The sequence below is a fragment of the Panthera onca genome, chromosome E2, assembly GCF_046562875.1.
Source record: "Panthera onca isolate mPanOnc1 chromosome E2, mPanOnc1 haplotype 2, whole genome shotgun sequence".
Taxonomy (NCBI): Eukaryota; Metazoa; Chordata; class Mammalia; order Carnivora; family Felidae; genus Panthera; species Panthera onca.
The window spans coordinates 9,569,183-9,585,718 of record NC_138353.1 but is presented as its reverse complement, the minus strand read 5'-3'; the positions used below and the strand labels follow the sequence as shown (position 1 = coordinate 9,585,718).

The following is a 16,536-nucleotide window of genomic DNA, read 5'->3' as shown; positions in this document are numbered from 1 at the left end:
AGGCCTACACTCATTATGACTCATCCTCTTGGGTGGATACGTTGTTGAATGAAACCAAATGCAGGTTCTGTTGACCAAGAAGTCAGGCTGGGAGTAGCTTTGGATAATGGGCGACTTCTTTAGCCCTGTTGACCTGTGAGGCCAGCTCGTCACTGCCTAGGAACTGGTGGCTTGTGTTCAGTATGAGGGCAAAAGCCCTGGAAGGAGAACTTAAGACACAGAAACCCCTAGAGCGGTGGTTCTCCAAGCCTGGTCCCTGGGAGCTGATTGGAAATGCACATTCCCGTGCCCCACCCCTGACCTTCAGACTGTGAAATCCAGTCCTTACTTTAAAAGCCCTTCATGTGGGGCGCCTGGGTGGCTTAGTTGGCTAAGCGTCTGACTTCAGCTCAGGTCATGATCTCGCGGTCCGTGAGTTCGAGCCCCACGTCGGGCTCTGTGCTGACAGCTCAGAACCTGGAGCCTGTTTCAGACTCTGTGTCTCCCTCTCTCTCTGACCCTCCCCTGTTCGTGCTCTGTCTCTGTCTCAAAAATAAATAAACGCTAAAAAAATTTTTTTTTAAAATAAATAAATACAAGCCCTTCATGTGATTCTGCGGTGCGTGTTCAAGTTGAGAAACCAGGGGTCTAAAGCATGTGCCGTGTCGTCAGACCTTGTTTCCCCTTTGCTTCTTGGCGCTTGGTCCTGACCTTGAAGGCTTCCCTGTTGCCCGATGCTGTGGGAGGTCCTGTGTCCCATTGACCTTGCTATTCCTTTGGTTCCTTCCCCCCCACCCCCTTGCCATTTTCACTCCTTGGAGTTTCCTCCGCGTTTTATAAACCAGCTGTAAGAAAAAATGTGAAGGGCGCCTGGGTGGCTCGGTCGGTTGAGCCTCTGACTTTGGCTCAGGTCACGATCTCACGGTTCGTGGGTTCGAGCCCCGCGTCGGGCTCTGTGCTGTCGGCTCGGAGCCTGGAGCCTGCTTCGGATGCTGTGTCTCCCTCTCTCTCTCTCTCTGCCCTTCCCCCTCTCGCACTCTATCTCTCAAAAATAAATAAACATGAAAGAAAAGTTTTTAAAAGAAACAATGTGAAACCTTGTCAAACCTGAAGCTTTACAGCCGCATGTAGGACGGCGGTGAGCTGCAGAAAGTTTTGGGCGGGGGGGTGATGCACAAAACATAGACACCAGTTGCTTTCTGAGCAATGCAAGTTTTACAGGGCCCGCTTTTATGTTGTGCAACTAATTCCGTGATTTTAGAACTCGGAAGGTCACGGAAATAAAGATTGTGTAGGTTTTAGCTGCTCTCCACGTCGCTTTTCTCTCTCTCTCTTCCCCAAAGGGGTGGGAGTGGGCGAAGAATCAACATTTTTTCCCTGTTTTCCCTTTTTTGGCTTCGAAATAGACACAGCGTGCCAGTGGCTGGCTACACATCCAGGGCCGAGCTAGCTCTTACTGGGCCTTCCAGTGGAATTGAAGGAGTTGCCTCCTCTGGGAGGGCACAGTCCCCTCGTCTCCTTTGTGTGAATTAGAACAGAGTCCTTTCTCCAGGTGGATGTTGCCCTTCTCTGGGTCTCACTGGCACGAGCAGAGCCTCCGCTGGGATTTGAGGCCCCGCTTGTCCGCAAGACTCGATTCCTTTGTGTAGTCAACAACCTGTGCAACCGTCCGTGGTGGTTTGTGTACACGTATTGCATACCCGGTATGGACCGGACGCGTCTACCTTAAAATGTACGCGCTGTATTAGTTTTCCTGCGGCTGCGCTGGCAAATCCCACAAACGTGGTGGCTTGAAATACCAGAAATTGATTCTCTCACAGTTCGGGAGGCCACGCGTCCGAAATCAAGTACCCACCAGGGTACTCAAAAGTTGTGCCTCCTGAAAGCTCTAGGGAAGAAGATTTCTTTTGAGCCTCCGGCTTCCGTGTCTTAACCTTTTGTCTGTGAGAAGGTCATAGGATTTGGGGCTCACCCGGCTGCCGTAGGAGGATCTCATCTCAAGGTCCTTCGTTACGTCTGCCAAGACCCTCATTCTGAATAGGGAAGACCGTGGTTACGGACCCTGGGTCGTAGACCTGTCTCTGGGGGGGAACCACCCTGCAGGGCACTACAGATACTTGGGAAAAAACCGTAAGAGGGCAGCCTCTCGACGTTGCCTTACGTCAGGTCCACTGTGGGAACTCATCACTCAATCGGCCCGTTAGACCCAAGTGTGCGGGAAATGAACTTGAGGGTTCTATGTTTCAGGACGGCGTAAGGGGGAGGGGGCCCAAGTGGGTCACTGGAGGAAGGTGGGAGCGGTAAGGGCGTTGGAGGAAGTCTACTCCCTGGGGTTGGGATGCGGGGGTGGGGGGAGGCAGCTAGCCGGGCTGGCACCATCACGTAGCTCCCGTGGGCTTGGGAGCCTGTCGGCCTAGGTTCAGATCCCGGCTCTGCGGACCCAGTGACCTTGGGCAAGTCACCTAACCCTCCTGTCTGCCTCAGTTTCCCCAGCTACGAAGCGGATACGAGGATCATAGCACCTACTACAAAGGATTGTTGTCGGAATGGAGTGTCGTAGGTGGAGTGCTTGGGAGGTGCTCTCCCAACCTTGGCTTTGGTGCTGAAGAGGAGGAGGCAGGACGTAGGGGCAGCCGGGGGCAGAGGGGACAGACCCCGCTCACCTCCAGTGCCTGGATTTGCAAACACCGGTCTGAGGGAGGCGCCTAAGCAGGGGCGCGCCTTGGGCTTGGGCGGGTCAGGCTCGTGGCCAGTGCGAAGGGAGCTGGCACAGAGGGGCCAGAGGCCAGGGGACCCTGGCCACTAGGAGGCAGGCTTTATATCGTCATTTTTGTGTGTGGCTTGATTGATGTTTTTACCGGTGGACCCGCGCCCACATCCCGTATGCCAGCGCCGTGGCTCGGTTGGTTAAGCGTCTGCCTCTTGGTTTTGGCTCGCAGTTTTGGGGGGTTCGATCCCTGCCTCAGGCTCTGCGCTGACGGCGCGGAGCCTGCTTGGGATTCTCTCTCTGCCCTTCCCCCACTCACGCTGTCTCTCTCTCTCTCTCTCTCTCTCAAAAATAAACTTTAATAAAAAAAAAAGTGGAGATGTTGAGTGACTCTTGTGAACGAGTGAGTGAGTGGACACAACGATGCAGTAAAACCTTGCACCGCGAGTTAACGTGCCCCGCGAGTGCCCCACGGGGACGAGCAAACATTTCCAGTAAGTTTCAACTTGAGAAACAAGGGAGGCCTGGCGCTGACGAGCGGTCCCTGTGCCGTCACACGTCACCGGATCACAACTGAGCCGACGGTTCTGGAAGTTCGCTTTGATAGCACCAATGCTTTGGATTACAAGCACGCTTCCGGAAGTCACTGTGCTTGCAGACCAAGGTTTCGCTGTGTTCAAAATGCGTGGCAAGCGGGGGGGGGACGTTGGCACGGATTATGTGGTGCCTGCTGTGGTGTGGAAAGGTGGTCGCGGGGGCTCCCTGTTGGACCAGGTGTGACCCCGTGGTCGCTGGGTCCTGGGGGGCGTCTCACGAGGTCCTGAGCGGCCAGCGCCGGGGGCTCAGGCCGCGTGTCTCTTTGCCAGTCACTGAGGAAGCGTTTGAGTATTAACGACGGGTGCAGCCGGCCGTGAGCGAGCAGGCCGGGTGGACGGTTAGGTGACGAGAAATGGTGGGGGTCTGCGTGTGGGCAGGGACGGTGGCCGCGGAGGGGAGGAGAGAGCCGGGGAGGGGTAGGGAGGTGGAGTGGGTGAGACTTGGGTGGAGTCAGAGGCGTGAGGTCCAGGCGGGTCCTTAGTCCCTGGGGCGGGCTGTGTGGCTTAGGGCTTCCGGGTAGATGTCCCCGTGGACCAGGCAGAAACCCAATCGCTTTCCGTGACCCCGCCTGGGAAGTCAGCGGTGTTTCTGTCGTGCCGTCCTGGTTGAAGTGGTCGCACAAGCTCTTTTCGATCCGAGGGGGATGGGAGGGTGGCCCTGGGGGGGGGATCCGGGGAGATCAGTGACGCTGTCGTGGCCGTTTTCGGGAAACGTGATATGCCACGGTGGCTTAAAGCCACGTCGGGGCGCCTGGGCGGCTGGCTCGGTCGGTTGCGTGTCCACCTCTCCTCGATGTCGGCTCAGGTCATGATCTTGGGGTTCGTGAGATCGAGCCCCGCATCAGGCTCTGAGCTGACCGTGCAGAGCCTGCTTGGGATTCTCCCTCTCCCTCTCTCCGCCCCGCCCCTGCTCACACACACTCTCTCTCTCTCAAAATACTTGCCTCTGTGTCTGTGGTCACCGGTGGGTCCCCTAGGTGGCTGTGCTCCTAGGCCTCGACCGGGCGTGAGCTGGGCCGATGCAGGAGATGGGCATGTGACTCTTGTCCCCCCGTGGGCTAGCCCCGGCTTCTTCCCACGGCCGCTGGGCAGAGGGCGGAAGTGTGCCAGGTTTCTTGAGATGTAGGCTCTGAAAGGCACACCATCACTCGTGCTACATCCCATTGGCCAGCGCAAGTCAAAAGGCCAGCCCAAGTTCAAGGTGTGGAGCGACAGACCCCATCTCTTGGTAGGAGGAGCTGCAAAGCATACGGGACCAGGGAGAACAATTTCTGGCCACGTTTGCAGTCAACCACAGTGACCCTTTTCTCAGCTCCCCCTTCTACCAGTCCTCTTCCATTTTGCTGAGCCCTCTCCATCAGTGATGCCCTTGACCCACAAGGCCGAGAGAGTCCTTGAGACAGGTCGCCAGGATACCTGGAGATGCGAGCTAGATGATCAGGTTGCGTTCCGCTGCAGATAATGGGAACCGTGGTGGTGGGTTGAGCTGTAAGGATTACGAAGTCTGGAGGCAGGCGGTCCATGAGGAGTTGCTGACAACCCAGTCTTCTTCTGTCCTCCCAACCGCTATCCTCCGCCGGCGTGCCTACCTGCCTTAGGTGTGTTGCCTCATTGTTGCAAAATGGCTGCAACAGCCCCAGGCATCTCAGCTGTATTCAAAGCTGGAAGTGGGGTGCAAAGAGATTGTCTCCCTAGGGGACCTCTGTCTTTATATTCTGGAAGAAAAACTTCCCCCCAAACAGCCCACAGTCTTCCCCAAAATGTCTCATTGAGCAGAACCCGGCTATACCCTTTGGCTTTTCCTGTTTGCAGAACCGTCCAAAGGGTACAGAACCGTGAGTGAGTGCAGAACCGTGGCTACCCTAGCTGCCAAGAAGCCTAGGGAAGCGAACGATACAGGGGGTAGGGGTGCCACTGATTCAGTCTAATTATTTTATTTTAACGTTTTCCTTCTTTTGAGAGAGAGAAAGGGGTCGAACGCGAGCGGGGGAGGGGCAGAGAGAATCCCAAGCAGGCTCCGCGCCGTCAGCCCAGGGCTCGATCCCACGAATCGTGAGACCATGACCTGAGCCGAAATCAAGAGTCGGACGCTCAACCGACCGAGCCCCCCGGGCGCCCCTAGCCCAATTATCTTCAAGCCACCTTGACCGCAGCCCAGCGGAGGAAATGTGTCCACGGACGGACGCACGTAATGGAAAGCGATCTCACACACCGATATTTAACGCTTTACCCGTGCCTGGTGCCTTTTTAATATTTTCTAGTCTGTTCCGTTCCATTTTCCTCTATAACCATTACCCCCCCCCCAAAAAAAAAAAAAAAAATCCTGGTCACAACCTGCTAATTTGATTTCACAACCCTCCAAGGCGTGACCCATAGTTTGAAAAAGACTGACTCAAAACAGTCTTTGTTTACATCTTGGAGCTGGCAAGCGTGACTCTGAACAGCATCAGGGCTTCTGTGAGTAAGGCGGAGGGAGGGCTGGGGAAGTGGTGTTTGCAAAACGCCATTGTCAGCGGGGGCTTTGCTGCACCGTCTTCTCGCCTTCCTGGGGCAAAGGATACAATTCTGTACGCTTTCACTTTTGTTACCTGTCACTATCCCGGGCGGGGCGGCTACTGACGTTCACCCTGGGAGGTGAGAATCCGCCCGTCGTCTGGAGCTCCGCGGAGGCTTTCAATTCCGGGTCCTGCTGGGCCGTCGGCTGCTCCCTTGAGCTGCTCTCTTGAGCTCCTGGCTTTTCCTGCTTTTTATAGCGCGCGGGTGGCGAAGAATGAGGGCTCCAGAATCACGGGGTCTGAGTTCGAGTTCGGGCCCCCGGCCTTGCGGTTGGGGGGGGGGGGCAGTGTCCTGACCCCTCTCGGGTCCCGGTTTCCTGAGCTGGTGACCCGCAAGGCAGCATTTTTCTTCCTGCCTTCCCGGTGACCCGGAGGGTTCCGTGGATATGCTGTTAGCACGAGACCTGATGCTGGGGAGGCACTCGGCCTCGGCTGAGTTTGTGGGGCGGCGCCTCTCGTGGGGCGGCTGTGGCTCCGTGTGCCCCCTGTGTCGTGGGACTCGGGCAGAGCCACGTGGTGGCTCTTAAAGCGTCTGCTCTGAGGGAACACGGGGCATCCATTCCAGTGTGGACGACTTTGGGTTGGCAACTTTGTGCATTAATTGTGGCCCCCCGCCCCCAGTCACTTTTTTAAAAGCTTTTGAGTATGCTTGCTGTTGAGGCGGGGGGAGGATTCAATGCCACCGCTGGACACGTGTCCCAGGGTCAAGGATCGGGTCTGCTTTTGCTCCTTAGGGTATCCCGCGATGAGGGTATCCCCGTGCTGGACGCACAGAGCTTCAGGGGTGCCCTTTGTACCAGGCTGCTCTGAACGAGTGAATGGGTTTGTCTTCTCTCGTTCCGCACGGTCATTGATTCCTTCCGCGAATATTTACCGAGCCCCCCCTGTGCGGGCACCGGCATCCCACAGGCAAGAAAACACAATGAACAATCAGACAGACAGTCATGCGATACTTGGGATTAAAGGATGTTTTTCAGCAAACGTTTCTCACCGCGGAAAACGTCACGCGTGCACCGAGTAGAGACCAGGGCAGAAGGTGGGCCCCCTCCTCTTCAGCCAACCTGGTCAGTCTCCAGGTTTCCACCACTCTGGCCAGACCAGCCCCTGCCCGTGATGGAAATGGCCTCGATCTGCGCTGCCCCGCAGCCGGCGGCCACCGGCTGCGTGTGGCTGTTGAGCGCCTGGCAAGAGGCAAATGTGATCGAAAGGAAACGTTAGGGGCGCCTGGGAGGCTCAGTCCGCTAAGCGTCCGAGTCCTCCTTGCGGCTCGGGTCGTGATCTCAGGGTCGTGGGATCGAGCCCTGTGTTGGGCTCCGTGCTGAGTGTGGAGTGTGCTTAAGATTCTCCTTCTTTCCCCGGCCGCCTGGGTGGCTCAGTCGGTTAAGCGTCTGACTTCGGCTCAGGTCCTGATCTCACGGTCCGTGGGTTCGAGCCCTGCATCGGGCTCTGCGCTGACAGCTCGGAGTCTGGAGCCTGCTTCAGATTCTGTGTCTCCCCTCTCTCTGCCCCTCCCCTACTCACGCTGTGTCTCTCAAAAATTAAAAAAAAAAAAAAAAAGATTCCCTCTCTGCCCTTCTCCCCCACTCACTCACTCTCTCTCTAAAATGAAATTAAAATTAAAAAAAGGTTTTTTTCAAAAATCTTTGATAGTCCTCATTGTCCTTTTAGAAAAAAAAGTTGTTTTATTCTGAGAGAGGCAGAGAGGAGAGAGACAATCCCAAGCAGGTTCCGGGCTGTCGGCTTAGAGCCCCACGTGAGGCTCGATCTCATACACCATGAGATCATGACCTGAGCCAAAATCAAGAGTCAGACGCTTAATGAACTAAGCCACCAGGTGTCCCGATTGTCTGGGGTTTTTTTAATTCTTTTTTTTTTTAACCACAGTAAAAGACACATAACATACAATTGGCTACCTTACCCATTTTTAATTTGTATTTATTTTTTAATGCTTATTTGTTTTTGATTAAGAGACAGAGTGCGAGTGTGGGGAGGGGCAGAGAGAAAGAGGGAGACGCAGAATCCGAAGCAGGCTCCGGGCTCCGAGCTGTCAGCACAGAGCCCGACGCGGGGCTCGAACCCGCGGACCGCGAGATCGTGACCTGGGCCGAAGTCGGACGCATAACCGACTGAGCCACCAGGTGCCCCGGTTGTCCTTTATTTTTCTTAATTTTCTTTTTTTTAATTATTTTTTTTATTAAAAAAAATTTTTTTTAACGTTTATTTATTTTTGAGACAGAGACAGAACATGAACAGGGAGGGTCAGAGAGAGAGGGAGACACAGAGTCTGAAACAGGCTCCAGGCTCTGAGCTGTCAGCACAGAGCCCGACGCGGGGCTCGAACTCACGGACCGCGAGATCGTGACCTGAGCTGAAGTCAGCCGCTTAACCGACTGAGCCACCCAGGCGCCCCTCTTTTTTTTTTTTTTTTTTTTTTTTTTTTTTTTAATCACGGTAAACTACGTATAACGTAAAATTGACTCCCGTCCCCACTTTTTAAAAACGTATTAAGGAGTCTCGACCCCCAGCGTGGAGCTTGAACTCGCCACCCTGAGATCAAGAGTCGCGTGCTCTTCCGACTGAGCCAGCCAGACGCCCTCCCCCCTCGGCCATTCCCAAGTGTGCAGTTCCACGGCATGAGTGCAGTCACACTGTTGTGCGACCGTCACCGCCGTCCGTCGCCCGAGCTCTTCATCTTGCGCAACTGAAACTCTGCCCCCGCGAAGCACTAGCTCCCCGTTCCCCCTTCTCCCCAGCCCCTGGCAGCCGCCGTCCCGCCCTCTGGCTCGGTGTGCGTTACACGCGGAATCCTGCAGTGCGTGTCTTTCCGCGACTGGCTCGTTTCACTCCGCATGATGTCCTCAGGGGCCAGCCACATCGAAGCCTGGGTCAGAACTCCCTTCCTGAATGACAGTTGATGGCCTGTCGATGGCCACTTGAGTTGCTCCCGCGCTGGTGAATAATGGTAATATGGGTGGCCAGGGGCGCCTGGGTGGCGCAGTCGGTTGGGCGTCCGACTTCGGCTCAGGTCACGATCTCGCGGTCCGTGAGTTCGAGCCCCGCGTCGGGCTCTGGGCTGATGGCTCGGAGCCCGGAGCCTGCTTCCGATTCTGTGTCTCCCTCTCTCTCTGCCCCTCCCCTACTCGTGCTCTGTGTCTCTGTCTCTCAAAAATAAATAAACATTAAAAATTAAAAAAAAAAAATCTAGGGGCGCCCGGTTGGTTCGGTCGGATAAGCATCCGACTCTCGGTTTCAGCCCCGGTCATGGTCTTATGGTTTTCATGAGTTCGAGCCCCGCATCAGGCTGTGTGCTAACAGCAAGGAGCCTGCTTGGGATGCTCTCTCTTCCTCTCTCTCTGCCCGTCCCTCACTCACTCTCTCTCTCTCTCAAAATAAATAAATAAGAATTTTTGGGGGCGCCTGGGTGGCTCAGTCGGTTGGGCGTGCAACTTCGGCTCAGGTCACGATCTCACGGTCCGTGAGTTCGAGCCCCGCGTCCGGCTCTATGCTGACAGCTCAGAGCCTGGAGCCTGTTTCGGATTCTGTGTCTCCCTCTCTCTCTGACCCTCCCCCATTCATGCTCTGTCTCTCTCTGTCTCAAAAATAAATAAACGTTAAAAAAAAAATTTTTTTTAAATAAAAAAAAAATAAAAAGTAAGGACTCCAAGGAAAGGATCAAAACGCGAGGCCATTGTTGCCCCCAGAACGTTAATCACAGTTTGTTAATATTGTCGGATATCCGGGCACTGTTCAAATTCTGTCTCTTTCAACGGCTGGTGACTTCGTTTGTGCCCTTTTTTAAACGTTTAAGATTTTTTTTAATGGTTGTTTATTTTTGAAAGAGAGACAGACATGGTGTGAGCGGGGAGGGGCAGAGAGAGAGGGAGACACCGAATCCAAAGCAGGCTCCGGGCTCCGAGCTGTCGCGGGGCTTGAACCCACGAACCGGGAGATCGTGACCTGAGCCAAAGTCGGACGCTCAACGGACTGAGCCACCCAAGCGCCCCTCATTTGTGTCCTTCAAGCCTCCTTCTGCCTGCTTGGGCGAAGGGCTGCAGGGTACCTGGTTAGCCCCGCGTGGGCACGTTTCTTTGGCCGTGATGGCCGTGGCTTCTCCATAACCACTCCGTTTGGCCTCATTTATCTCATCTGAGAAATGGGCGTGAAGCTGGCCTTGGAAGGATGCGAGGAGACGTGCTGCCTGGCGGCTTAAGTAGGACCGTGTGCATGACCCGTCACGGAAGCTGGTGACGTATACAGCCTTCCTCCCGCGGTGCTCACGCGGCAGCTGGCACCTGGTGGAAAAGCTGGAGCTTGGGGACTTTTTTCCCCAACCTGACTGGCCGGAAAGCTTTGGGGGGTTGCCACACCGGGTCATGTCCACAGCAGCAGTTGAATGCTTGCGAAACACTTTGGCACACGTGAGGACTGAAGGTGTTCGTGCGTAACGATCCCGTGGCGGGGGACATGCCGTTAGCCCCCTCGGCCTGGTGGGGAAACTGAGGCACGGGGGGTGGGGGGGGTGGGGATGAGTAACTGGTCGCGGGGCACACAGGCTGGCCGGGAACCCGGGCTTCTAGATCCAGGGAAGGTCCTGGGAATCAGTGTGAGACCATGGGGGACAGGAGGCAGGGTCAGGGCTGACCTTTTCTCATCAGCCGGCCGCGCTTGGCAGGGCTCACAAAATAGCGACATCAAGGGCAGTATCGATCCCGGTGCCTGCTGTGTGCGCACGACAGCCCGGGCCCTGTCCTCAGAGACTCTCCACCAGCAGAGGAGACACAGGGACTGTGATTATACGCTTTTGGCCCAGGAACACATCGAGGCGCAGAGAGGTGAGGTCACCCGCCCGGTGTCGCCCAGCCCACGCACGGCGGAGCGGGGATCTGTCCTTTCACGCCGCGTCTCTTGGCTTCAGGCCGATGGGAGACGGGGGAGGCAGAGGTGCGGAGCTGATCGCTGGCCTGCTGTTTTCCTCTTAATGTGGAAACTCCCCAGAATGGCCAGCGACCAGCACCCGAAGCCCCCGGGTACCCATCATGCAGCCTTACCAGCTCCCACCCGTCCTGCCGCACCTGTCTGGCCTCTCCCCCGCCCCGCTACCACTACTGGTGTTGATTTCTTTCTTTTCTTTTCTTTTTTTTTTTTTTTTTACAGCTTCTTAAGGTAAAATGTACACGTTTTGAGCATACACGCACAGATCCGAGCCGTTACGGTTTAAACCCTCACTTAACCGGCACCTTCGCTGGCATCCCCCAACGCAGAACGTTTTCCTCTCGCCGAAAAGTGCCCCCCCCCCCACCCCACCGTTCCTTTCTCTGCTGTGACCATCGGAATAAAGACACACGGATGAAAACATTCTCCTGGGGCGTCTGGGTGGCTCAGTGGGTTAGAGCGTCCGGCTCTTGGTTTTGGCTCAGGTCGCGATCTCGCTGTTCCCGGGATCTGGGATCGAGCCCCGACTCGGGCTCTGCGCCGACGGCGTGGAACCTGCTTCAGACTCTCCGCCCCCCCGCCGTCCTCTCTGCTCCTCCCTCCCCTGCTCGCTCGCCGTCTCTCAAAATCAATAAGGAAACTTGAAAATGTTTTTCGGCGAGACGTCAGGAGCCTCCCGCTGGACATTCACCCCCGGACCCCCCCCCCCCCCCCCCCCCCCGTCTGGAGAGTCCCGTTCAGGAAAACTCGCGCTCCCGGGTGCGGTTCTGCTGGCCCGAGGTTTGCGGAGCTGGGACCACACCTGAAAGTCCAGGCTGGGGGGAGGGAAGGAACCAGTGGGAAGCTGGGTGCTTGTGAACACCGCCAGGCCAAGGCGGTGCATGTAGGTGGGACACGGAACCCAGGATCCCACGTTCCTGGGTCTTGTGACGATTGCTTCCTAGGCCTCCCCCAGGGCCGGGTGCAACCACTCCTCTCCCCCCCTCCCCGCCCCTCCCTTTATCGCTGTTTCGAATCTGAACTATTCCAAGCATTCGTGAAATGATAACAGGCTGCTGGCAGTTTCATCTTCTGACATTTTTGCCATAGTTGCTTCAGATTCTGAAAGGAAAACAGCCTGACGAGAGGAACGTCCATCCGCGGGATAGGTGGCTAAGAGCGGGGACTCTTAGCCGGCCTGGCCCCTGACCAGTTGAGGGCTCCTGGGAGTAGAGATCACGGGCCTGAGCCTCACTTTCCCCCTCTGTGGAATGGGGCTAATAAAAGTGTATATCCCGGGGGCGCCTGGGGGGCTCGGTCGGTGAAGCGTCCGACTTCGGCTCCGGTCACGATCTCACGGTTCGTGGGTTCGAGCCCCGCGTCGGGCCGTGTGCCGACAGCTCGGAGCCTGGAGCCTTCGGATTCTGTGTCTCCCCGCCTCTCTCTCTTCCTCCCCCCGCTTGCCCTCTGTCTCTCTCTCTTTTTCGAAAATAAAGAGGGATTTAAAAAAATTTTTTTTTTAATCTTTAAAATTTTTAAAAGGTTTTTAAAAGAATTAAAAAAAATAAAAACATTAAGAAACAAAAAGGAAAGGTGAAATGGGCTCGTGTGGGTAGAGCCCTTAAAACCAGCGGCGGGCCGACACCCTCCCCTCCCCGTGGCCGTTCCAGTCGATGGTTCCAGTCGATGTTCGTTATTCGCGATCCCGTATCTGCCGACACGTGTAACCCACAGATCAATACCGATGCTCTGCCCTGGTCACTTGGCCCCCCCCCCCCCCCCCGGCCTAGCACCGAGTGCCGCCCCGGGTCCCCGAGGTGGCCGTGCAGAACGGAGGTGCCTCGGATAACGAGAATCGACTGTTTGATCAGGTCGAAGCCTCAGTGAATTATGTCGTGTAAGTGCCAGCTTCGTGCCCAGCTCAGGTGACACCGTATGGCCAGCCGTCACGCTCCGTGTCGCGTCTCGTGCACGATAACATCCGGTGTCGGCTCTCGTGCTGTTAAACTTGTGTTTGACCCATTCCTTCCTCGCTGCAGCTCCCTCCCTGTCCCTGGCTTTCTGTCTCACAGCCTCCCTCTCGTTCTCTCTCCACAGCTGGCCCCCGAAAGGACACTCCCCAAGTCCCCAGCCGGGGGCCCCGCATAGACCTGGAGTGGACACCCCCTCCTTCCCTTCATGATTCGTTTGTAGCGCAGGTAACCCGCCGAGGGTCCCGGTTTGTGCCCTGAGGGGCGTGTATCCCTGATTCCACCTCCCTGGGCCCACCTTGACCCCTGGGCGGAGAGGGAAGTTCCTTCCTGGCAGAGCCTGGCTTAGCCCCTCCCTCTCCGGCCTTGGACCGCCCCCGCCCCCCCCTGCCCCGGGTCATTTGGACCATCCCCCTGCCTCCCTGCCAGCTGCAGGTGGGGATCTTCTCCCCACTTTCCCCTTTTCTCCAGATGCTTTGCAGGTCCTGCCTTTCTGTCCCCTGACTGGGCTTCCCCCCACTCCCTGCCCCAGCTCCTGCCCCGGGCTGGTTGGGGAGGGCAGGGCTCGCCGGCCACCGGAAGAAGGAAGCGTTGGTGGGGCTGGGATGTGGAGCCGGACAGAACATGTTGTCACCCCTGCGAAAGCAGCGAGAGCCGGGGAAGGACCTCCAGGGACGGTCCCCGCGGCCAGTCATTGCTGTGTGTTAGGGGGAGCCTGTGCCTGCCGGCTTCGCAGGCCCCGAACCAACTATGAGAAGCCCCTTCCCGAGACTCTTCTTTATGCCCCCGGAGTGCTTGGGGGGGTCCTGGGAGTTGGGGTGATGGTTGGGGATGGCGGTCACAGAATGCTGTCATGGGGGAGGGGCTCTAACCAGCTGGGGGCGCACGTGAGGTTTTCTATGTGTCTGTGTGTCGCGGGGAGGGGAACCCACGACAGTCACCACATCCTCGGTGAGGTTCGGGACTGTTCCCGCGTAGGGCAGACCATGAGGATTGAAAGGGTTACATGTGTGTGAAGGCCTCAGCGCAGGCCCACATGCGATCAGGGCTCACGTAGTCTCAGTCAGTGTCCTCATCAGGGGCATCAGATGCCGGGCAAGAGGTCGGGGAGGAGGAAAAGGCAGCCGTCTCTGGGCGGCGGGGCTCCTGGAAGGCTCCCCTTCCCACCTTCCAGGGTGGAAGGCCCCCACCCACACCTGTAGACTCCAGGGAACAGACACCCTGACCTTCCACGGACGTTGGGCCCAGGGAACTGTCCTTGAAGGGAGGGTCCTGGCGTGCCGCACAGACGTCTAACCTTGTGTCCCCTGCCCTCTTCCCGCCCCACCCCGTGCAGTGGCGATGGATGATGAGGATGGGAGGTGCTTACTAGACGTGATTTGGTGAGTAACGGCCTCCTCCTGCCCTCCCTGTCGCCCCCCCTCCCGTCTCCCTCCCCTTCACCTCCTCAGTGTCTCTCCTCTTCTGTCTTTCAGCGACCCTCAGGCCCTCAATGACTTCTTACATGGATCCGAGAAGGTGAGTGCTGGGGCAGGGAGGGGCCTCCCCGGGGTAGGGGACTGTGGAACTGGGGGGCCGAGAGACCTGTGCCCCGGATTCAGTAGACCTCCGCCTCGCGCCTTCTGTGAGCTGAGCCCCCGGGGTCATGGCCAGAGCAGAGGAGGTGGCAAATCCCTGCCCTCACACCGTACACATTTCCTCGGGAAACAAAGCAGTCACCGACCGCACCCTGCAGAGCAGGATAAAAATAAGAATGTCACTTGCACAACAAAATGGTTTCAAACAAAGCGGGGGGGGGGGGGGGGGGGCGGAGGGTGCAGGGGAGGCGGGGGCTTCTTCAGTGTGGGCGGGGAGGTGACGTTGAAGGCCAAAGTGGAGGATCAGAGAGAGGCACCCATGCTGCTCTGGGCAGAAGGGCAGGCAGAAAAATGCAGGAAAACATGCTACGGTCAGTGAACAGAAAGAAGGCTGGTGGGGCCGGACCAAAGGGGAAACTGGTGGGGGGGGACACTGGAGCGGACAAAAGTCACAGGTCACGTGGGGCCTGGAGCAAAGCAGGAAGTAGAAGCGGGCTGAGCCATGAGGAGTCGTATCGGTTGTCTGGGGCTGTGTAACAAATTATCCCGACGCTTAGTGACTTAAAGTTTGTTAGCGCTGTCACAGTTCCTGAGGGTCGGGACTTGGGCAGCCGCTTCGCTGGGTGCCCCTGGCACGGGGGCGTCTCTCCTGAGGTTGCAGTCAGGATGTCGGCCGGGGCCGCTGTCATCCGAAGGCTTGTCCGGGGCTGGAGGACGGGCTTCCACGATGACGTGTTTCTGTGGCTGTTGGCCAGAGGCCTTGGCTCCTCAGCACATGGGCCTCCCTGTAGGGACAGCTGGAGTGTCCTCAGGACGTGTCACTCTGGCTTCCCCCACAGTGAGTGACCCAAGGGCCAGGGCCAGGAGGAAGCTCAGTGCCTCTTATGATCTCACCACCGAAGTCACTCTGTATTCGCGAGAAGTGAGTCACTGAGCTGGCCCGCGATCACAGGGAGGGGAATGTAGCGCCACCTCTTGGAAGGAGAAGCGTCAGACGACTGTGGCATGGCGGCGAGGACGGCCGGGGCCGTGGGGTGGGCACTGAAGGGGGGGGCTCCGGGCGCTGGCTTTGGGGGTCCGTCTGGAAGGCAGAGCCGACTAGACCCGCTGGTGGAGGAGTCGTTGAGGAGGAGAGTGTGCGAATGCCTCCTAGATTTGAGTGGGTTGTGTCTTCTGAGGCTGGGGGTTCGGGGGGGGCAGATTCCACGAGCGCAGGGGGGCCTCTCGTTGGCGGTGCTGGGCGCCCGGGGTTCTGGAGAGACATCCACGTGGAAAGAGACTGGGGGGGGCTCAGCCGTGGATGCACATTCCGTGGGCCCTTCCGTGGACGTCAGGTGCTGTTTCAGAGATGCACCTTGGGAATCAGGTCCCTGCCCTCCCGGAGTCAGGCTGGGCATGGGCGCTAGGTGCCCAGATGGTGGGGGGGGGGGGGGGCACGCCGGGCACTTGGGCCACGTAGAGAAAGGAGTGACTTAGTAAGAAGAGACGGGTGGTTGTTGGGAGAAGGTGGCGGGTCCGTCGGGTCCCGAAGGACGTGCTGGGGTTGAAGACTGAAGGCGGGGCTCAGCTTGGGCAGAGGCACGGAGGCAGGAGTCTAGAGTTCAAGGCAGGCGCGTCGGGAGAGCCTCGGACTCCGTGCCGGGGACACCTTGGGTTTTAGACACGCCGCCAAGCCCCTTTCTTTGGGGCCTCTTTTCTGGAGGCAGAGTGTCCCGCGATGCTGATGCCCCAGGTGCCGTCTTGGTCCCCTGGTCCAGTGTGACTTTAAATTGGTTTTTGTTCTAGAGCAGGGCCAGCCCGCTGCCCAGCTGACCTTGACCTGGGGTGGGGGCGGGTCTTGTTGCAGCTGGATGGTGACGACCTCCTGGATAACCCCGGGGAGGCCCAAAGTGCCTTCTATGAAGGTCCTGGGGTAAGTGACTCAGGGGTTCGGTGGGGGGCGGGGGGCTCTGAGTCACGGCCCGTGGTGCCCCTGGAGGCGGCCGGCGGGAGGGAGGCCCTAACGGCAAGAGGGAAGGGGGTCACGTTCACCCCTGAGGCGCTTTGCCTGGAGGAGGGTGGGGGGGCCACAGGGGGTGGAGGTGAGACCGGGTGGGGTGGCCCTGGCTCTGCCCACCGGCTCCTCGGGAAGAAGGGGAGGGTCCCGGGTCCCTGGCTTTGGGGCCTCAGGTCAGTTGGGACAGAGAGGTTCTGGGGAGTTGAGGCAGAGGCCAGCTCTGGGGTTCACCAGGGGACACTCGT

At 57.7% G+C, this 16,536-nt stretch overlaps 1 protein-coding gene across 4 annotated transcripts in view; it reads left to right on the top strand.

Annotated features, from left to right (window-relative positions):
• BICRA (BRD4 interacting chromatin remodeling complex associated protein) overlaps nucleotides 1-16,536 on the top strand; it is an 83,891-nt gene that overhangs the window by 44,722 nt on the left and 22,633 nt on the right. For 3 of the 4 annotated variants that reach the window (XM_078439619.2, XM_078439620.2, XM_078439621.2), the window contains 4 exons: nucleotides 12,846-12,946; nucleotides 14,055-14,100; nucleotides 14,194-14,236; nucleotides 16,142-16,207. In XM_078439619.2, coding sequence (XP_078295745.2) covers nucleotides 14,060-14,100; nucleotides 14,194-14,236; nucleotides 16,142-16,207 — 150 coding nt within the window. In that variant the 5' untranslated portion in view covers nucleotides 12,846-12,946; nucleotides 14,055-14,059. The remainder of the gene's footprint in view (nucleotides 1-12,845; nucleotides 12,947-14,054; nucleotides 14,101-14,193; nucleotides 14,237-16,141; nucleotides 16,208-16,536) is intronic. The other variant, XM_078439622.2, reaches the window with a different exon arrangement.